Below are 21,891 nucleotides of genomic sequence, written 5' to 3' on the forward strand. Positions count from 1 at the left end.
TACATTTCAACCCAGATATATTTTTTTGAATTCTGGAGTTCACTGTCAACACTTCACATCAAAGAATAATGTTATAAATGTTTAATTTTAGTGTAAATGTCATTCTGCCTCAACATACCTATAACCGAGTTCCCTTCTGATGACGTCAGACGTCGCTCGGCAATCTTCGCAGGGTGCAGACGCTACTAATCAACATCGGAAATTCATCGATACATCTGTATTAGTTGTGCATATACGGCCCAAACGGCACACGTGGTAGACATGTACCATATTTGATAAGCAAAAGATACCACTGGGATTTCTTGTCATACTCGTGTCCTCGGAGACATCGATGAGCGAGCATCCCCCTCTCTGAGATTGATTTAAACGCCTGCTCTTTGCTGTACCCTCGCCATGGCGTCGTGTCTCTGCTCTCTCAGTAACAGAAAGTGGCCGCCTCTCTGCTGTTGCTGCCGACTCAAAGCTCACAGACTCGCTCGGCGCCTCAAACCGCCATTTTGGAGTCAGAGAACCGAGAGTCGGCTGCAGCGGACAGAGAGACGGAAAGGGGGACACGGGGCCGAGGTGAGAGACTCCATGGTGGTAGTTATGGCGAAGGAGCAATGGGGGAAGATGGCCGGGAGGGAGAAAGAATTAAAACATGGGGATCATTCGTTCACCAGGCAACCGAGTCCCCGCTCGTATCCGCAGCGAGAGTACGGGGGGCTCAGGCGGAGGGCCTTGTTGGCGCTGCACCGCGGCTAGCCTGTTAAGGATTTAGAAATATCTCAATATCATATCTTAATACATTGTTTAGGCGGGGAGGTGGTGGCCTTAAAGAGACAGAGCCGATTTGAATACTTCATATTAATGGTGTGAGAGGACGTCTGTGTCAAATGTTTGATACGCTAACGGCTGTATGAAAAGCTACAGTAGACAAGAGGCAGGGAAGAGTCTGTCCCCATGTATCGCAGGCTCAATGCTTATAAACAAATAACTAGCCTAATTGATGTTTAGTGCGGTTAACTCAAACCAGTTAGCTGTCAGTGAGTGTGTAAACCAGCAGCTTGACCCTTAACTATCATTGATTGGAGGCAGCACAGCGCGCGGCTAACGGCAGTTAGCTCGCACGCTACAGTCCAGTGCACCAGCCAAGGTTAGCTACAGCAGACCCTGGCTAACGCTAGCTAGCTTGGATATGCTAGCTAATCACAACGATAGCAAAATAATACTAGTATAATTTAGGGTAACACAAGACTCTGTCTTCCTTAATTTAAAAAAGAGTACCAAAGTCTTGAGATTGAGTTATCATCCTCCCAAACTCGAGACTGGCCTTAACAAGTCAGGTGAATATGTAAGGAGTAGTAATAACAAGACAACTGATGCAAGTTTACCATACAATCACTGTCAACTATCATTTGAGCACTTAAAACAAAATGATAACTTCAACAGTGTATTAATAGCAGGTAACATGTATAGACAGTTGGTTAAATTAAACTATTTACATGAGATACGCAATACATGCACAATAATGGCTTTGTATGTTATACAAACATGGGGAAACTTGTAGAAAATTGCACAGATAAACCTGCCAGTAAAATGATATCAAATATTCAAGTAAATAGTGTAACATTAAATACATGGTTAGCAGAGTTGCAGGAGCTGCTGTTTCTGTATCTTTTTATATTATCCCATCATATGTTTACACTTTTGAACAACATACTTTTCATGGAAAGGGCCCTACTTGAAAATCATGAGCACTCCTGCAATACTCACTTAATCAGTCCTTCACAATTATTCTCCCTATAAATGAAACACAACATGTAAAGGAGCAGTAGCTCCCCATGCAAGCACTTTGTGAGTGTCTTAAATATCCTGTGTGTGACTGTGGGTTTATTCATTTGTAGGGGTTTTCATTCTTGTCTGATCTCTAATCTTGGAATCAAGAACAATGGCAACCCTTACTGAGAAGGTAAGTAAGTCCACTGTTTGCACAAAATTTCTCTCTATGAACCATGCTGGTAACAAACAGCCATCGGAGGAAAGTAGTCTGATATCTTGAATTTTTTTATACCATGACTAAATATGAAATGATGTGTTTACCCAGGCAAAAAGGAGGACATATTTTAAATCCCAAACTAGCAGGGATAACTATTTGCCCCATGAGCCATTTACAAATCTTTATATGGAATATGAAGGTCCATCATACCTCCCACTATTGCTACGGTTTAGGTTGATCAAAATGAAAAACAGCCACGCCTGTCTCATCACATAGTTATCAGTGCCCTGTCCGGCTCACTGACTTCAAGCCTTCTGCCTGTCCCTCTTTCTTCAGTAAAAGTTGCTGCCCTGCTGGGCAGAGGTGTCAGTGCTGCATGGCGTCAGGCCAGGGTGGCCGGCTGGAGGACAGGGCATCAGGGAGCTCTGGCCTGGCTAAACCGCTCTACCTGCAGCGCTTGGAGCGGTCCTTACGGTTGGACAGTTTCCTGCGCCAGACTGCCACCGTCTTCAACAGAGACATAACCAGGTACAAAGCGTGAAAGTTTTTAGACACATGTTTGTTTCTGAGCACACTTGTATCAGTTTCAGTTTGGGCTGGCATGCAATTTTGTTATGGGCAAAGGGTTGGCTCACAGCTACATATATCCCGTGTTCTAGTGATGACAGCGATGACAGCGATGGTGCACTTGGGACAGGGCTATCTCTGGACCCTTCAACCCAGCACGCAGCTTTGACAGTGAAGAGTGAGTCATGTGAGCAAGAAGATGGGTTGGCAGAGGGGAAGCCCCTCAATGGAGTTCTGCAGCAAGGTAAAGGTAAGAAACACTAAATATATTGATGTTATTCACATAATACTACACGCACAACCTCACTTATGTTCACTGTTAATGGAAGATATTGTCTGTGCACATTTATATCACGTGATGTTTTTTTTTTATCTCCCTGTTAACCCCACAGACCAAAAGGTAGATAAAACTAGCTTCTACAATTTCTCCAAGCTGAAGAAGAACAGGAAATGGCTCAAGGTACTTTATAAGCATGTACACACCACACAATTTATCTACACACACACCCTCACCTTCTTTTAAACACGTTTCTCCTTTGTCTCCTACAGACTATCCTGTTGACTGATGACACCACAGACTCAGACACGGACTCTGACGACTCCGACTTCAGTTTGTCTCGCGAGGAGCTGCAGGACATGCTGAGGTTACATCGCTTCACCCGGCAGCATCAGAGCAAGTTCCACTCTGACCGTGAGGTACGAAACGAACACACACACACACACACACACACACACACACACACACACACACACACACACACACACACACACACACACACACACACACACACACACACACACACACAGGTGTGTACAATACCTAGCTTTGAAGTGTTTAGTTGTTTTTCATGTTATGTTATATTTCTTTTCCCCCTGCAGCTTCACCAATATCAGTTCTACAGTACCGGACTCCTCTCTACTCATGACACTTTCTATGAGCAGCAGCGCCACCTACTGGGCCCAAAGAAGAAGAAAATCAAAGATGAGAAGAAATTCAAGGGTAAAGACAGAAACACAAAAGAAAGCACCTGTTGGAGTCGTTATTATGTCAATGCAGAAAGAACAGCTTAATTAGTGGAATAGTCGAAAAGATGTCAAATTGACCATTCACATGCTTTAAAAAATTGTTGCTTTTTCTTAATTTTTTTTAACTAGCCAAACTAAAAAAGGTGAAGAAAAAAAAGAAGCGCGGAGAGGGAGATTTTCTGGATGAGGGGCGTCCTTATGTCACCAAGGTCTTTGCAAAGTTTTCCCATGATGCTCCGCTGCCCGTGGTGAAGAAGAAACACCTCACCATTGAGCAGTTGAATGCACGGCGGCGTAAGATCTGGCTCACTATCGCTAAGAAGGAGATCCCCAAGGTAAGTGTGCATGACACTGATAGTCAAAAGATAGTCATACACTAATGCTCATTAATTAATTTGGTTGCGAATTTGTTTTTAAGGTGTAACTAATTATCCTGTTCCTGTTTATACCTTTTTTTTACAGACTTTCAAGCAGAAGACCTCTGCTAAGAACTTAGTATTGACCAATGCTAAAAAGGCAAGTGACGTGTTGTTAGAATAAAGTTTTAATGAAAAGGATTTAATTTTTTAATAGAACTGTAAAACAATCATTTTGTTTAATGTACTTGATTTGTGCCATTATTTTCCGTTTCCTAGTTGAGCTTTGACACTAACTTCACTTCATTACTTTGCAAGAGTAAAATGTAGATAGGTAATAATTACAACCTCCACCGTTTTTTGTTTGTTTTTCCCAGCTGGCCCATCAGTGCATGAGAGAGGTTCGGCGTGCTGCTATCCAGGCCCAGAAGAACTGTAAGGAGACGCTGCCCCGCGCTCGCAGACTCACCAAGGAGATGATGCTTTACTGGAAGAAGTATGACAAAGTGGAGAAGGAGCACAGGAAGAGGGCAGAGAAGGAGGCACTGGAGCAACGCAAATTGGACGAAGAGATGAGAGAAGTAGGTGGAACCGAAAATAGTTTTTTTACATTCACGTTTATTCATTCGTATAGCACCTTTCTTAACACTCTTACAAATTGTTTAACAAGGACAAATAAAGCAGAACCTATTTCCAGTAAGAAGATAGGCAGACAGACTTAAGCACTGAAAAATTAGATATTATAAGAAAAATCCGAAATAAAGTGGGTGTAAAAAAATAAAATAATAATAATAAATAAAAGCACAGAAACAGTAAATATGAAATAAGATCACAGATAACAAAGGTAAATACAGAGTAAATATAACCAAAAGTCAAACATTTCCAAACGCTTTCACAATTAAAAAAGTTTTAAAAAGCGATTAACCAAGAGTTCCAGAGTGTCGGGCCTTAACGAAAATAAATGCCCGATCACCCTCTCTCACCACCAGCCGCAACTATGAGACCTTCTCATTCAGATTAGTTCTCTAGTCTGATTTTATTAGCAAATCACTCAACAATAAACACATGTCTCGTCTCGTCTCCCCCCCTGCTTTTCTCCGTCTCTCGCAGGCCAAGCGTCAGCAACGTAAACTGAACTTCCTCATCACCCAGACAGAGCTGTATGCTCATTTCATGAGCGGCAAAGCCAAGATGGCGGGTCCAGAGGGAGACACGGATCAGGAGGAAATCCTGAGTAAGCTGGAAGACACTGGGGTCCACAGACAGATTGACATTGGAGGAGGCGTGATGGTCAACATGGGACAGGAGGACTATGGTATGAATGGCTTAGTCAACTTTAGTCTGTAAAACAATGGACACTAGTCAGTTTTTAGCTGAACTGCTGGGTAAATGGATGACATTTGTACACTTTAATCCCTTTGAGAAACAATTGAATGCCAAATTAACCAGTATTCATTTATTATATATCTATATATAACATACAATTTAATGTTTTTGCTCTTGTGTATGGGAAATAAATGTTTGATTTGAATTGTGAATTATTTGGTATGCAATTTCAGATAGTGACCACTACAAGTCTCAGGCATTGAGGAATGCCAAAGAAGCCTACCAGATTCATCAAGAGAAAGTAAGTTGACTCGTGTGCACACACACACACACACACACACACACACACACACGCACAAACACACTTTTCCCTGTCTATACTGTGCTGATCTCCAAATCTCGTTGTGTAGACACGAATGTTTGACGAGGAGGCTAAGGACAGTCGCTGTGCGTCTCTACACACAGCCTGTGGCCCGTCCTCTGGCTCCGGGTTTGGAGAGAGCTACAGTCTTGCCAACCCATCTATCCTTGCAGGCGAAGAAATTCCCCAGCCCGCCATCTTCAACGGCACACTCAAGGGCTACCAGCTCAAGGGCATGAACTGGTTGGCCAACCTCTATGAGCAGGTATGTTTCCCTCAGTCCTTTCAGTTGGCAATACATTTGGAATACAACATAAGTATCCATTTATTGGATTTTCTTTGGCATTGAAACGATTCCATGCTGTTATGGGGGTGTATTTACACCCATGGAGTGATTTATTTTCTGGTTTGTTTTCTTTCCCTCTCTCCGCTAGGGAATCAATGGAATCCTGGCAGATGAGATGGGGCTGGGGAAGACGGTCCAGAGCATCGCCCTGTTGGCACACCTCGCGGAGGTGAGAGCGAGAGCGCCATCAGCACACACGCTTCCAAAAAAGCTTTTTCGGAATATTCAATTGTCTCTGCCGTTGTTGCTGCTGATCTATGAAAACATATAACATCCAGCTTCTCTGTGCACCTGCATCCTTTTCTAAAGAGTCCCTTGTGTCTGGTGGTGCGTCTCACTGAATGACTCATATGATTTATTTCATTGTTGCCAGCAGCTGATTTGACAGCTAGTTTGTTTGGTTTCATTACACCAAAAGAAGAAAACATCTGTAATTTAGGGGGGAAACCTGTGCCTTTCAGTGTTGAGCTATCGCTGACGGGAAGATGCATGCCGTGTCACTCCTCCAGTGCTTCCTGTTATTGGCCACAAACGTGTGTTTGAGCCCCTGTTGTGACGGCTGACCATGTATTCTCTTGTCTGTTCCCATGCAGAAGGACAACATCTGGGGCCCGTTCCTGATCATCTCCCCCGCATCCACACTCAACAACTGGCACCAGGAGTTCACCCGCTTTGTGCCCAAATTCAAGGTGAGAAGGAAACACCTGCACTAAAACATGTCGGCAGGAATCCTGGCATTCTCAGTCCTGACGTTATCATAATCGATTTTTGCTCCTCTGTTGCTCCTGTAAGAAATTCTCTCACTCAAATCTGCAAGCATTTGGGGCGCCCTTAGCTCAGTTGGTGGGGCGTCCCCCCCATGGGCCTTGGCCAGCAGCGGACCCGGGTTCGATTCCAGCCCGCGGTCGTTCTCTGCATGTCACTCCCCTCTCTGCCCCATTTCAACTCTGTCTCCACACTATCAATAAAGCATAAAAATGCCAAAAATATATCTTAAAAAAATAAATAAAAAAATCTGCAAGCATTTCTAGAACAACTCATTAGGGGGCAGTGTTGCACTAGGACATTCCTAGCATTGCCTTGGTGAACACGATTTGAAAACTGTTAATACTTCATTTTGTGAGTGGCTGCACCAAAAAAATATGTTTTAATGTTTCAACCAGCCTCTAACAGGCTGTGTGAATTCTTAAAAAAACACATCAATATGTCGGTTATGCCTATGTGCGCGCACACACACACACACACTGTATGAAATGCATGACTCTTTGTGGTGATCAGCACTCAACTGTGCCCGCGTTGCAGATAAATCAATTCCAGTCAGTTTTGCTAATGATGTGTGAAAAGACCCCATTGCACAATTCTTAGATAAGCTTCCTGAACACTCACAGCAAGACTGAATGCAAACAATGGACTGGCAGCGTGCGTTGAGTGATGCAATGATGTGTGAATCTTTTCACATTGCCTTTCGCTTCGACAACTCAACAACGAAGCAGTGATTCATGCATGATGCTAGGCCTAAATGCTTCCTCTGGGAACATCACCTCAGCTCTGTTTTTGTTGCATTGCTCACTGTAAATGTAAGCAGTTTTTTTTTCCTGGGGAAAAATTTAGAATGGATTCAGAAACATCTAACTGTTTTCCATAAATACATACATTTAACTTTGGTGATTTGTCTGCCAGGTGTTGCCATACTGGGGGAATCCTCACGATCGCAAAGTGATCCGGAAATTTTGGAGCCAGGTAAGGAGGACATGATGATTATGAACAGCACAACAGTTTCATTGTATCGTTTGGTTATTAACCCATTGATGACGGCTGCTACGCGATGCCACATTGTATCTCCTGCCTGATGCTGCGTCGCGCAGCATTGTTACTTTATCTAATTTTCATGGCGTGCGCAACATAGAATGCACCGTCATTGGTTCAAATACACATGAGGTGGGTTTTGTTGATTTTTTAAGACCACGTGACCACCCAAAAAATGTGTGGTTTGCCGAAAATCACGGCAATCAAAAAATTAATAAATAAATAATAATAATAAAAATACGCCAACTGTGTCGGCGATAGTGTATTACAGAACAGTTAGTGGCGTTCGGAGCGCAGAATCAAGGTCTACTACAGGCTACTGACGAAAATCACACAACACATTGCATCTATTTATTAACAATATTTATGAATTTAGGCTATATTTTGCTGCTCCAACTCAAATTCAGCCCAGCCAGGCGATAGTTAAGTTTCAGTTTCGTTTTCATCTCCGTGGTATACAGTCGTTTGGACCAGCTGATCGGCTCCCGACAGCAGGAGTCAAGTCTGCGTTCCAGTTGTACTGGGAAATCGGATTTATGGTGCCAGTGATAACTGAACTAAATAATAAAATAAAGCTATCTTCTCCTTCCTATATCTGTCTATCTTTATCCCTCTACTGCACACTCAGTCACTACTATCCATGCTAAAAGGAAGCAGGATTATAACCTCGTTTAGCACATTATTTTTAAATATTTTATATTATTATTATTTTTTTTTCTCCCCCATCTAATTTTGACGATTTTTAGTAAAATGTGTTGGTTTGTAAGCGCTAAGGGAGCATGTTTAAATAAAACCTGTGAACCTTAACTTTTAAATGTATTTTATTTCATGTTTCTATGTGCTACACAGGCTTAGATATGAAGGTTTTGGTAGATTTTACAATTCATACTATTTTTTCAGAAAACCCTCAGGCATCCTAGATTGCCATAGTCATCAATGAGTTAACTCCATTCCCTCTTTCTCTGCCTGTGTTTGCATATGTTTGAATAGAAAACCCTTTACACGCAAAATGCACCGTTCCACGTGGTGATCACGAGCTACCAGCTGGTGGTCCAGGACGTCAAGTATTTCCAGAGAGTCAAATGGCAGTACATGGTTCTGGACGAGGCCCAGGCACTGAAAAGCAGCACCAGGTACAACATTAACATGGCTGCCTGAGCCGTTATGTAATCATGTGTTCCCGAGCACTTTGCAGGCTTCCTGTGTGTTAAAACGTGTTGATACCCAATGCTTGATTTATTACTCTTGATTACGGTATGTTGACACGTTTTCAGAGAGTTTCGATTACCCTACTAGTGTTTGTGCACGTTTCAACCCCCTCACTCACAATGGAGTCTAATTTGCATTTATACATTTAATATACATTTTCCCTTAAGAGTTTACATAGTTTTATTGATAGTCATTATATCCCAAATTCATCCATTATTATCAGCAGGTAAACACACCATCCAGAAGAGTTTCCTTAATTGGCTTTGCAGCTGCTATTGAACGCTGGCCAAAACTAACCAAACTAGTCAGAAAATAGTTTTTAAAAAGTTTCCACATTAAAAACAAGAAACATACACTTATATGCCATCGGCTGTCCACAGTTTTAGAAATTGGTACTATTGCAGTACAGTCAAGTATTAACTGATGATAAACTCATGTAGTGTGTTGTGCATTAGAATCAACGGGCGTTCACTGTTTCCCCCCTCTGTGATTTTTAGTGTTCGGTGGAAAATCCTCCTTCAGTTCCAGTGCCGAAACAGACTGCTGCTCACCGGGACGCCCATCCAGAACACTATGGCTGAGGTGAAGTGTGTGTGTGTGTGTGTGTGTGTGTGTGTGTGTGTGTGTGTGTGTGTGTGTGTGTGTGTGTGTGTGTGTGTGTGTGTGTGTGTGTGTGTGTGTGTGTGTGTGTGTGTGTGTGTGTGTGTGTGTGTGTGTGTGTGTGTGTGTGTGTGTGTGTGTGTGTGTGTGTGTGTGAGAGTTGGCCTGTATGTGTATTTGTGCATGTGTGTGTGTGTGGGGGGGAGGGTCATGTGAGTGAGACAGAGCCGCTGACGTGTGTGTTATTACTGTCTCTCAGCTATGGGCCCTGCTGCACTTCATCATGCCTACGTTGTTTGATTCCCATGACGAGTTTAACGAGTGGTTCTCCAAGGACATAGAGAGCCACGCTGAAAACAAGTCCACCATCGACGAAAGTGAGTGCAACTCTTGGGCCTGGGAACAAAACAAAAAAATAGTTCCCCTGAATTGCTTGTTCACTTTTTTTTCCTCTTTTTTTTCTGCTTTCCAGCTGACAGCGCATGATATTTTTTGAAGCTCATTTGTACGGAAATTAGCTCACTAGTTTGCCAGCGCTAAACTTGTATTTCTGCTCGCTGTTGCATGCGATATGTTCTGTGGCTAAAAGTGGGTCGTTTGATGTTTGTGTTTCAGACCAACTTTCCAGACTGCACATGATCCTCAAGCCTTTCATGCTGCGCCGAATCAAGAAGGACGTGGAAAACGAGCTGTCAGACAAGGTACGGGAGGGAACTTTCTTCTGTGTGTGTGTTTGCTGAACCACACTTCTTGTTCGGAGCTGCGCACTGAATTTGATCAAATGGACATTGATCCTCAGTTTTCAAATGACTGAATGATGAATGATGATGAAACAGGTTTATACTGTATTTAGATCCCCAAATTCTCATTTTGAAATATACCAATTCTCTCCATTGTATTATGGTCAAAGTAGACCAGAAAACAACATTAATAAAAAAAAGAAAATCGAATGTATTCATTCATGTATTCAAATTAGACAATATAGTATTATATTTTGATACCAGAAGCACTTTTTCTTTGCTTTCCTGTTTAATACAGCACTCTTCCTCCACACACCTCATTGACACAGAAAGTGTTGTAATAAGCTTCTGAGCGATGCTTGTGCTGGCAGATCATCTTGACAGATGCTGGACACAGGGTCACGCACGCACACACGCCACACACACACACACACACACACACACACACACACACACACACACTTGCACACGCCGTGGGAGTCTCCATCCCACATCTGTCTTTTTCACTCTCCCTAGCACCCACACACAGTCCTGCCTGCACTGCACTTCCCTTTTCTTTTGTTTCTCTTGTTTTGTCTGCCTACCAAAGCCAACCAAAGTAACTAGAGAAGCCAACTCGCGGTTAACCGTTGGGTTTTGTGGTTTGTTGATCAGATTCACAGCTTTCGTCTGAGCGTGACTGCAGAAAAAAAAAAGATTTTCATGTGTGTTTTAAAAGAATGTGTGTCAAGCTGGGCATGAAGTCTACTCTGCACCCGTACATTCTTTTTCTGTTAAGCCCATGGGAAAATACTGTGTGTGTTCTTCTACTAGAGGCGTAACAGGGCAGTCATGCTGATTCATTTGTCTCTTCTGTAGCCAAAAAAAGCAGCCAACTTTTTCTTTGTAAATCAATCTTTTTACTGACCCAGTCCAATGCAGAACATTTCCATTCACTGTTGTCATATTACACAACCTTCCACAGTCATTTAGTCATCAATCTATGAGCCTTCAACTTCACAAAACAAACTCAATAAACCATAAAGAAGATTTACTGGGTCATTGGCCTAATAAAAACCTTCTTATGATACTCAGTTTTGAAGAAGGGCAATCTAAAATGAATAGGGATCTGAAATAGCACATGAAGGATCTTTTCAATAAGCTCTCATACACTCGAGAAACTAAGATTTGGCCCCAGCAAATAAGAGATCCCAATAAGAGGTCCACCCAACAGTCACAATAACAACAGAACATTAACAGTAACACAACAACATTGAAGACATCCACATGAGATGAGAAAAAAAGAAAATCAAAACAAAAACATATCAACATTCAAAACTTTACACAACGCAGGACCTGGTTTAAATATTTCAAAGAATGTAGAGATTAACACGATGGTAGTAAGAATAGAGGGGCTAGTGCACAGGCAATAGCCCCTCTATTCGGGACTCTTCATGTTTTAAACCCATCTGTCCTCCTCTCTCCTTTTGCAGATAGAGATCCTGACCTACTGCCAGCTGACGTCTCGCCAGAGGTTGCTCTACCAGGCTCTGAGGAACAAGATTTCCATCGAGGACCTGCTGCAGTCGTCCATGGGCACGTCGCAGCAGTCTCACAACACCACCTCCTCCCTCATGAACCTGGTCATGCAGTTCAGGAAGGTACGAGCTGCGAGCGTGGCTTTATATTCTTTTCCCTTTTTTCACTTTCCAGTGTATAATAATTTTTTTTTTTTTTTTTTGCGTTTGATTATTGTTGTCAGATGCAGCAGTCATGATGATTGATCACTTGTTATTTTTCCAAATGATCTACTATTTCATTTAATCAAAACTGTCTGGGAATTCTTTTTCCCCACAGTCAATTTCCAGAGGAATGTTAGTGTTCTAATAGTAATAAAGGCACTGCATTTATTATAATTAGTGGGAACAAAAAATTCAAGATGTAAAATGAAACAATGAACTTGCAGCATTAGAGCAAGCACAAGCATATGTGTAAGCTACTCTTTTGACCAGTTTGTCTAAATAAACCGTCTGCGTATGTTTGTGTGTAGGTGTGCAACCATCCTGATCTGTTTGAGCGCCAGGAGACACGCTCTCCATTCCACATGTCCCTCAAGCCCTACATCATGTCCAAGTTCCTCTACCGCCACGGCCTCGTGCACGCTCACAACCAGGCCAAAAACAAGTAAGCTCCTCTTCTGTGCCGACACACTATCTATCTACACACTCACAGACACATTTTAACTTAAGTACGTCCCAAAATCCAGTACAAACATGATTTTCTGAATTTTTCGAAGAGCATTGCCTCGACTAGGGTTTAGGTTTACATTTCAAAATGACAGCGTAAAACCCTGTCAAATACAGCCATCTTTTTCGTTCTTGGGGGGATATTTGCTGATGTTGGGAGCAGCTCAAGGCTATTATCTCAATTACAGCTATTAACAGAATAAATATGAGTCGCTCTGAGCTTTTGCCATCCCAAATCCTTTGGCATTTTTCTCATATTCTGTGCTTGTAACCCTGTCTGTCTCTACCTCCTCCTCCTCCTCCTCAGATTACTTCAAGTGCTGTTCTCTCCCTTCTCTCCAAATCACATCCAGCAGTCTCTATTTCACAGAAAAGGTGAGCAACATATGAAGCATTGAATTGAGGCGCAGTACACACAAGGCTCTTGATAAAACCACACGTTTGTTTTGATGATCTCTTTTATCTGACATTCAAACCCTCAAAGCTTTCACCCAAGTTCCTCTCTAACTGGTCCCTATTATTTTCTATTTATAATTTTTAAATTTTTTGCTGTTTAGTTTCACATTTTTCATTCTCTATTTTGTTTCTACTGTTCCAGGTGATGACAAAGGAAGCTGTTTCTCCTTCCTGCGCTTCATCGACGTGTCACCGGCTGAGATGTCCAATCTCATGCTGCAAGGCACCTTGGCCAGGTGGGCATCTTCAGAGCTGTTACTCTCTTTGTGTTTGTACGCAATAATTGAGCTAAGGTGGGATAGTGAGTTAAAAGAAAGATACCCTGTCTTAGCTCTCTTAGCAAGACACCAAATGTCCAACAACTCTGTAGGTGCTATGCTGCAGTCGACTCTGCAATCATGTCGTCCCTGTAGAGATTTGAAGTGAAATACTTCAAGGTGGATTCTTGAGAATGTTTGTTGTCAAAATCAGTGGAAATCTCCGCTACCTGCTACCGTACTCTGTGTGCGCTGAAAAAAAGATCCAGTGTTTATACACAGCCCAGGCTCTGTAAACGGGTACGTAAACAAGACGAGACCATGCTGTTTATTAATACCGAATTTCTTTTTTCAATGCACACATAATACGTACAGGCAACAGAGATATTCACTTGATTTCGACAAAAAGTGATAACGACAACCAGCATTCTCCAGAATCGCTGACCTCCCCCCTTACCATACCTGCAAACTCGTCGCTTTTCGGCGAAAATCGCCGTTTAGAATCAAAATATATGACCCACGTGAATCGTATAGATCCGAAGAGTTTTTGTTTTTGGGAGGGGAGGGGGGGGTAGCGGCAGCTGCCAGAGAAGTCAGCCAGCGCTTCCCAGACTGGACTGTGTGGGCGAGTTACCGTAGTGTGAGACAAGGGAATATCGTTATCTTGGCAATAAAACATCTTTGGTAGACGTCATGAGTATTGTCCAATCAGCGTTCGCTGTGTGTTCAGACTTTAGAATTGGCTAAAAGTCTCAATCAAAGCCCTTTTGATAATACAAAAATAGAGGCTTTGATTAAACACTGTCAATGCTTCAGAGGTTAATGTAACAGCCTACTGAAACAGAAACTAACGGAGGGACGCAGCTCACTGTACAGTCCCTTTATTTAGTCGCGCTGTCAGTTTGCCGACATGGCTCTATGTTAGACTCGAGACATAGAAAAAGATCGCGGAAGCCGTTCCCGTCTCACTCGCTCACTGGGTCTCCCGGGTCCCGGTGATTTTCACCGTCACAGCGATCGACTCGCTGCTTTGCTGGGGCGGAGACTTTGTGTGAAGGTGATTTAACATCACGGTCGTAGACGAATGTTATAACTTTATGCTGCATAGTTTGCACTTCACTGTTGACCCACACAGGACTCTTAAGTGAAGCCAGTGTTTCCCCCAGAAAATGGCTTAGTCAAGGTGGTCACTGCCCTGGGTCATTGGAGGCGCGGCGCAAAGCGCCGCGGCGAAAATTTGGGGGGCATTTTGCTCAAAGATGCCAATGCGCAGTAAAGAAATAAACTGTTAATTTGAATACAACAGACACTGACCTTACAGTTGTGCAATTTTGTTTGCTATGTGCAGGTACAAATGATGTGCAAACATGCAGTACAAAGCACAATTAAAGAAAACTTCTACTGTTTTGGTGCAATACTATTCAGACACACTAAATACAAATAATGGACCATACACTCAACATGTATGCACATAAAAGTGAAAATTCAACTTTAAAATTCCTTTTTGGATGGGGGGCTGTTGTGCGATTATTGTGGACAATAGGCCTATTGTGATGCGATAGCCTATAATTCATTAATGGTTGTTTTTAGCCTACTTGCTTGATTTCTTTTTAAATACAGAGTTTATTGGTCGTTTTCTAACATGTATTTCCAAATTTAAAACATAAAAATAAAGCAGCATTGAAAATTCAGAAAATAAATCTTCTTGGCCTACACTAGCATGCTGTTTGAAAAATAACTCAATAGTTGAAATAATAAATACAATGTGTTTTCCCCTTAAAATGACTAAATACATTTCTCCAAAGGTCAAAGACAGTAACAGTGTGGCACTTCTGTAAACACTTACTGAAACTTGGCTGGGCCATCACTCTCATGCATTCATCAAACTTTTCTCTGTGCTGTCTGAGCTGATAGGTTGTGTTGCCACGGTGATGTGGAGTCTTAAACTGTTCTAGCTTTGCAGAGCACTTCTTTCTGTTCAGCTAAATATCCCCATAGAACTGCACCGCGTTTATTATCGCCACCAGTTAAATGTCGGTTTGCTTCTGCTCGTTTAACTCTCCCGCGTGCATGCCGTAGTCAAAGCCGCGGACACAGAGCAGCTGATAGAGAAACGCTTTGAGACAGATGCTTTTTACCTTTCGCGCAGTTATGACCATGTATAAGTACACATCGCGCTTGCTAGTACATTAATTGTGCAGCACTAAAAAAATAAAAAAATAAAAATAATTAAATATTTTTTTTTTTTTTTTTTTTTTGGGGGGGTGGGTGGTAGTCAAGGCGGGGGGCTGGCGTTGCTAAGGCGGCCGCCTTAGCTATAAAGCGCTGGGGGAAACACTGGAAGCTGACAGTTTAATGAGCGCACATTGCAGAAATGAAGTGTCTGCAGTGCGCTCACAATCAGAGCCGACCGACAGGCCCCCCCCCCCCCCCCAATTTATTTTTATTTTTATTTTTTAGTTTGTGTGTTTGATATTAACATCATATTATTATATCATACAAAAAAATGAATACAATGTTTTGATCTAGATAGCCTAGTTAATAGCCCAATAATTTAATCAGTTCATCTGGGAGGTAATCCAAGTTTAACTGATCACGTCACGTTCACGTCCAGTGTGTATTGAGTTTATTTAAAAACATTTGGAAATGGGGCTCAGATGCCCATGCACTGTAGGGGAAGGTGGGGTGATTTGTGCAACTTTTTACTCAAAGTGATTTTAAAGTGAGGCCTTGACAGTTATGTCTCCAACTCAAATATGTACATATATTTCAGGATGTTGTGCATCCCTGGCAATAAAAACTTTGGATCTGGAATAAACTGTTTAAGAAATATAGCTTTCAGAAAAAAAGTTGTCTTGTCGCACAAATCAAAGTCACCATCATCATCTTTCTGGCCATCTGAACTCTCATCAGTGGTGTCGTTAAGTGGAATTGAGATGTCACTCTCTTCTGAGCTACTGTAGACAATCACTTTCTTTTGGTGACCAGCGTATACAGCCATGCCACTGGCACAACTCTCAGAAATGTACTTTGCACTAGTTGCTCCGTGCTTGTGGAACCAACTGCCACCTGACAAATGTGATTCCCCCTACATTTCTGCCTTTAAATCAAGGCTCAAAACCCATATGTACACCCTGGTGTTTCCTCCCCATTAACCTCTGCACTACTTACTTACCTCTGCACTACTATCTGTGTTTATGTGGATGTATGGGCTTTACGTCTTTTATTTTGGTTATTGTTATTTTACCTTCATTGTTTACCTACTGAATGCACTATGTACAGCACTTTGGACAGTGCAAACTGTCATAAATGTGCTTTTATAAATACATTTTACTTACTTACTTACTTATAACTCACCCAGGCCCTTGCGCACAAATCACCCCATCCCCAGAATTTTGGATAATAGGCATGATGCAGCAATTTAGGGTTGACATTGTGCTAATTATATAGACTCAAAGTGTAGCATACCAAAGCACTAAAACATGTGTCAAATGTTTTCAAACGTGTCTATAATTGTTCAGACACAATAATCAAAAAACCTTGATCATGGAAATTTTACTTTGAAAGGCAAAACACAGTTTTTTGAGCTTAAATGTGCTTATATCTTATTCCTTGTGTCTCCCTTCTTTACAGGATGAGTCAAATGGATGGCTCTTCTTAAATATGTGGTCACATTTCCAATTTCTTCCACGGTTTTCTAGAAACAATGGGTTTTGCAACTTCCAAAATGCACAAATCACCCCACCTTCCCCTATAACCTATTTCAGCCTCGTCTGTGGAAAAAAAGATAGCTGGACAACAGAGTTCTTCTGCTTCATTCCTCTCACTGCATTTAAATGTATTCAATATATTACAGAGAAATATGTCCCATAAAAGAAAAAGAGCACCAAGCCCAACCCAGAGGACCCTGCATAATATTTTATTTTAAATGAACATTGTAATGGAAAATCCAAGAAGCTTCTAATTCATCCGACCCAGTGTCTCCAAATTATTTGTTCACACAAAATTCCTCAGATTTAGCCTCTTAATTTCCCTCTCAAAGTGCACCAGATTCATGCATTTCACTTTAAAAAGTTTAAAAAAAATCTCCCGGGGGGGCATACCCCCGGGCCCCCCTAGGAGGGTCAGTATCTCAGCTGGCTATTATTTTCACCCAGCTGGACATTGGAGGCAATAGTGGAGAACTCTGGTTGTGTGAATGATATTTAACAATAGCCAATCGTTTGGACAGCGAAAAACACCCGACCCCCCTAGAAGGGACGGGTGTTTGTCACCTTTTTCACCTCCTATGAGTTTGCAGGTCTGCTTACAAATGGCCAGTTAATGCTGTGGTTATGGTGATAGCATAATTCTTTATAAAATGTTTCTATTAAAATTATTATGATTTAAATCATTTAATTCTCCCTCCCCTGCCTGCCTCCTGCTTTCCCTTCACAGATGGTTAGCCCTTTTTCTGTCGCTCAAAGCTGCGTATCGGCTCCACCATCAGCGTCTGTTTGGCCTCGAAGAAGAAGAAGAAGAACAGGGTCAGGGGGAGGGAGAGCCTCAACCCAGAAGTACGTGTCTGTCTCACAGGGACCTCATTCTGTGGCTGAACAGACCCACCAACATCCCAAACGCACACACCAGCCCCGTCCTGCAGGTAGGAAACATAACGAATCAAGATGCACTCAGTCAGACTGAAATCCCTTGAGTAGCCATCTACAGTACATGTGGGTGTGTGACAGACCTCTAGGGGTGAGACATGTGCTGATATTGATGATGATGATGCTGAATTTTTGGGTGTTTGGCCACACACACCTTGCTCTCTGTCCCAGGGCTTTCTATCTCTCCTCTGGGATCCAGTGTGTACCCCAATCCCTCTGTAGCTCTGTGACCCCGTATCACTGTCCTGCCTCCCTCTATGTGTCCGCAGGGTTTGTGCTTACTAACAAGATATATAAAAAAAATATAAGAGTCCTTGATTTAAAGAAGACTGAAAGCTTATCTATGCCAAGATAATTTTTGGAAACATTTTCAGTCAGTCTCCCAGAGGAGGTATGCACCCATTAATATGGAAGCCCTTCTTTTTTTAATGCTATTAAAGTCAAACTTTTGCCTTGGGCGCCTATTGAAGCACAATAACAGCTATTTAAATTGGAGTTATCTTCTGTGTTATGGTGTGCTATGACAACATTTTGGCAGACCACGGTTTATTCTGCACCTCAGAGGCTATAACTTACAGGAAAGATGCTTCTGAAGGACACTTGACAGCCGTAACAGAAGTTGGAGTTGGATTAGTTAAATTGCAGCTCATGGGAGACACCGTGAGATTTGGACATTTGTTGTAAATTGTTTATGTTTAGTTATTTATTTATTAATTGTTCAGGTAACTAAGGCATCTGGTCAAAATGTAGCAGACGATAGCTCTTCTCCCCTGCGCTCAAACGCTTTCATATGTGTTAGATTGTGGCGCGGAGAACCACAAGGTTACATCGAGACTGCACATATTTTCCTCCATTTTTCTTTTTGTTTTAGTTGGCAACATGGAAACCTAAGTGTTAGTTGGGAAGAGGCAGTTCAAAGTATAGGTGCCAGTTCAAATATACAGACCGCCTCAAATAACAGCTGCAGCCTGCAGATATTCTGCCAGGTCACTGCTGAAAGAATGTTTTAGTTATTCTGCTCAGCTACAAAAAGCATTAAGAACACACAAAATCCAATCTATAACCCAGCCTACTGTATCACTTACCCATGGCAGATATGTATCACCTTGCCATCCTGTAACGGTTCAAACTAAACTTTACTGTGTGGGAAATGCTCGGACGAAGAATTGCTGCCAGGGTAATTCCATCCTCCTCTTCCTCTGTCGGCCTCATCGCGCTGAGTCAGGCCGCTGCGTAGCGTCTTAAGTTCCCCCCCCTGGAGCGGCTTAAGGAACGAAAGAGCAGGAAAAAGTATCCAAGAAGCGAGTTGAAATATGAAAGACGGGAGAGAGACATTTTGACACCGGTAGTCAGCCGATACTGCATGTGTTACTGTGTGACCACCACGTCGACCCCCAGACTCCCACAGTGGCTTCTAGGAATTACTCGCCCCCCGACAGTTTACGGCAACTTCTTTCAACTCTTAGTTTTTTCCCCCTTTGAAGCCGTATGCGGCTGTCACACTGCACCCCTTCTCTGTGCTTGGCTCATCTCCACGCTGGCTGTGATCCTGACAGTGTGGTCAGTGTTGCTTTCAGCTTCCCTGCTGCTCCCACTACCCAAAAAAGCTTTGGGGAACTGTTTCAGACGGGGCGCTCTGTCCATCTCCCCCATTCTCTTTCTTTAATATTTATTTGTGTGTGTTGGTCTCACTACATGTGCTTCTGCCTGTCTTTTTTACTGTGCCATCTATTCATCAGGCATCTTAAAACCACAGAACATGACTACACTCTCTTTACATTCAAATCCAAATCCAAATTATTATTATTATTATTTGATTTTACTTGCCATCTGCTAGTGGAAATGACCTGAGACCGGCTGCAGAGGACGTCATTTTTATTAACTCTGCCATTAGGTGGCACTGTATATCCACCATTTTTTGTGGCATCACACAGCACACATACACATTAACACATAACCTTTCTATATATCCCTCTGCATTATACTTGGAATTATTCATAATCCTTTCTTTGGAATCCATCTTTGCTCCAAACGAATGTTCAATGTGTGCCTTGCCCAAAGATTCTTTGCAGAAAATATAAAACAAGATCAAGCCAGCGTTGGGTTTATCCTGCGACATACGCAGATAAAGTCACATAAGCTGCACGATCATATGTAACATTTTAGGCATTTAGCTGAAATTTGACATAATCTCTAAGGCATGTAGCCAATGAAACTTAAGTATATATTTTCAGATCAGCTTATAGAACATGAGGAGCACCGCATTCGGTAACCTCTGCAGGTTTCAATCTGTTTTGCAGAATCTCTTACCTTTGTATTGTATTACCTTAAGATATTGTTTTCTTTGCCTCATTTCAAAGCAGAGGAAGGTGTGACATCGAATGTGATGCTTGTAAATATTATTACCCACGAAACACATTTCCCCACACAGATATAATCCCTGTATTTGAGGTTAAAGCCATTATTAAACCGGATAGTAATGTAGATTTCTGTGTGTGTGTGTTTCAGGACTTGGTTTTTACAGCCTTCCGGCCCGGCATGGTGGGACACTTTGACGTGATGGTGCATAGTCCAACCTCTGTCACCACCTCGCTGAGGCCCTGCCAGCCCACGCTGCCGCCCAAGTTCCTGCTAGCTGCAACGCCCAGGGTATGTGTGTCTGTCTGTTTGTTTGTTTGTTTGTGTGTGTGTGTGTGTGTGTGTGTGTGTGTGTGTGTAAATTGTAAATGGACTCCACTTATATATGTGTGTGTGCGTGCGTACGTGTGAGCAGCAAGTGGCCCAATAAAGATGCACCTGCAAGTCCTCTGTGTGTCAGTCAGTGTGTGTGTGTGTTCTTGCCTGTGTCAGTCAGAGAACAGTTGGGTGGTCGTGGAAGGGAAGAGGGAAGCGCTGTGCACATTGCCTTTGTAGGCTTTCAACAATGAGCAATTCTTATCTGTGAAGTGTGTGTGTGTGTGTGACTGTGTGGGGTAGGGGTGTGGGGGTGACTACTGCGGCTTCCAGCTGCATTTAAAACAAACAAGAGCCTCTAAAAAAGGGCTTCTTGCTCAGCTTCACCAGTTTTTATGCTTCCTCTTGCCCTCATCCTACACACTCACTCACACACACGCACACACACACACACACACACCACTTGCTGATTCACTGAAACTATCCTTAATGCAGTGGCATTCCTTCTTTTTGTACTCTAGATCTCTACATCTATTTTTCTTTTTATCCATATTTTAATTAAAAATATTGAAAGAAATAGCCACATGCAAACAAAAGCAAATATTTTGAATAACTAATGTTTTACGCGTAACAGACAATCCTTCTTTCAGTTGGACACACACTATTGTCTTTTGTTTCCAATGTAATAAAACAGCACCTTTTTTCTTTTTGTTTCCTAGGTGACAGCGGTGCCCATGGAGCGTTATTGTGACGACCGCAGCGCAGAGTACGAGTGGCGGGTGACGCGCGCTGGAGGGGGCGCCATCTTCAAACAGTGTTTCCTCTACGGCTCCCCTCAGCTGGCCTCCGACTGGCGCACGAGGGCCAATAGCTTCTACCCACAATGCCCCGGGGGTGTGATGGCCCTCTACCCACGACATGGATGGTCCTTCATTCGCATACCTGGTGAGGGCTTTGTGTTTTGAGTGTTATTTTGTCCATTTGCCTTTCTCTGGAGTTTTGTTGCAGCTCACACTGGACAACAATGATTATACGTAGCTAAAGGGTAGCAAATATTGATAGCCATAAAACTATTATCTTAGACTATGAAAAAAGTCCATTCGAAAAAGAAAAAAAAAGACCAAAAAGTGTGCTGTAAACTCATAACTTCAGTAGTTTTTGACTGACAGTTATATCAAACAGTCGATATCCAGTGTTTGACTGACATAGGGGCTCGTGAGAGAATCCACAGAGGCCAGCCCCAGGGTCAGCGGGGCAGAGCGGGGTCACACCACCCTCCTCTGTCACTGCCTGTCTAACCCTGTCAGACAGCCAATCAC

General features: G+C 42.5%; 1 protein-coding gene across 4 annotated transcripts in view; it reads left to right on the plus strand.

Annotated features, from left to right (window-relative positions):
• Positions 1-481: 481 nt before the first annotated feature.
• ino80 (INO80 complex ATPase subunit) overlaps positions 482-21,891 on the plus strand; it is a 44,655-nt gene continuing 23,245 nt past the window's right edge. For 3 of the 4 annotated variants that reach the window (XM_080047352.1, XM_080047353.1, XM_080047355.1), the window contains exons 1-27: positions 482-564; positions 1,887-1,951; positions 2,315-2,506; positions 2,638-2,795; positions 2,938-3,005; positions 3,095-3,241; positions 3,425-3,545; positions 3,701-3,906; positions 4,034-4,087; positions 4,305-4,508; positions 5,038-5,242; positions 5,487-5,554; positions 5,664-5,879; positions 6,049-6,129; positions 6,554-6,649; positions 7,641-7,700; positions 8,757-8,899; positions 9,473-9,557; positions 9,835-9,952; positions 10,191-10,276; positions 11,788-11,955; positions 12,345-12,478; positions 12,848-12,915; positions 13,139-13,232; positions 17,691-17,895; positions 20,408-20,548; positions 21,292-21,517. In XM_080047352.1, coding sequence (XP_079903478.1) covers positions 2,355-2,506; positions 2,638-2,795; positions 2,938-3,005; positions 3,095-3,241; positions 3,425-3,545; positions 3,701-3,906; positions 4,034-4,087; positions 4,305-4,508; positions 5,038-5,242; positions 5,487-5,554; positions 5,664-5,879; positions 6,049-6,129; positions 6,554-6,649; positions 7,641-7,700; positions 8,757-8,899; positions 9,473-9,557; positions 9,835-9,952; positions 10,191-10,276; positions 11,788-11,955; positions 12,345-12,478; positions 12,848-12,915; positions 13,139-13,232; positions 17,691-17,895; positions 20,408-20,548; positions 21,292-21,517 — 3,304 coding nt within the window. In that variant the 5' untranslated portion in view covers positions 482-564; positions 1,887-1,951; positions 2,315-2,354. The remainder of the gene's footprint in view (positions 565-1,886; positions 1,952-2,314; positions 2,507-2,637; positions 2,796-2,937; positions 3,006-3,094; positions 3,242-3,424; positions 3,546-3,700; positions 3,907-4,033; positions 4,088-4,304; positions 4,509-5,037; positions 5,243-5,486; positions 5,555-5,663; positions 5,880-6,048; positions 6,130-6,553; positions 6,650-7,640; positions 7,701-8,756; positions 8,900-9,472; positions 9,558-9,834; positions 9,953-10,190; positions 10,277-11,787; positions 11,956-12,344; positions 12,479-12,847; positions 12,916-13,138; positions 13,233-17,690; positions 17,896-20,407; positions 20,549-21,291; positions 21,518-21,891) is intronic. The other variant, XM_080047354.1, reaches the window with a different exon arrangement.

Source organism: Ammodytes marinus (assembly GCF_949987685.1).
Source record: "Ammodytes marinus genome assembly, chromosome: 19".
Classification (NCBI taxonomy): Eukaryota; Metazoa; Chordata; class Actinopteri; order Uranoscopiformes; family Ammodytidae; genus Ammodytes; species Ammodytes marinus.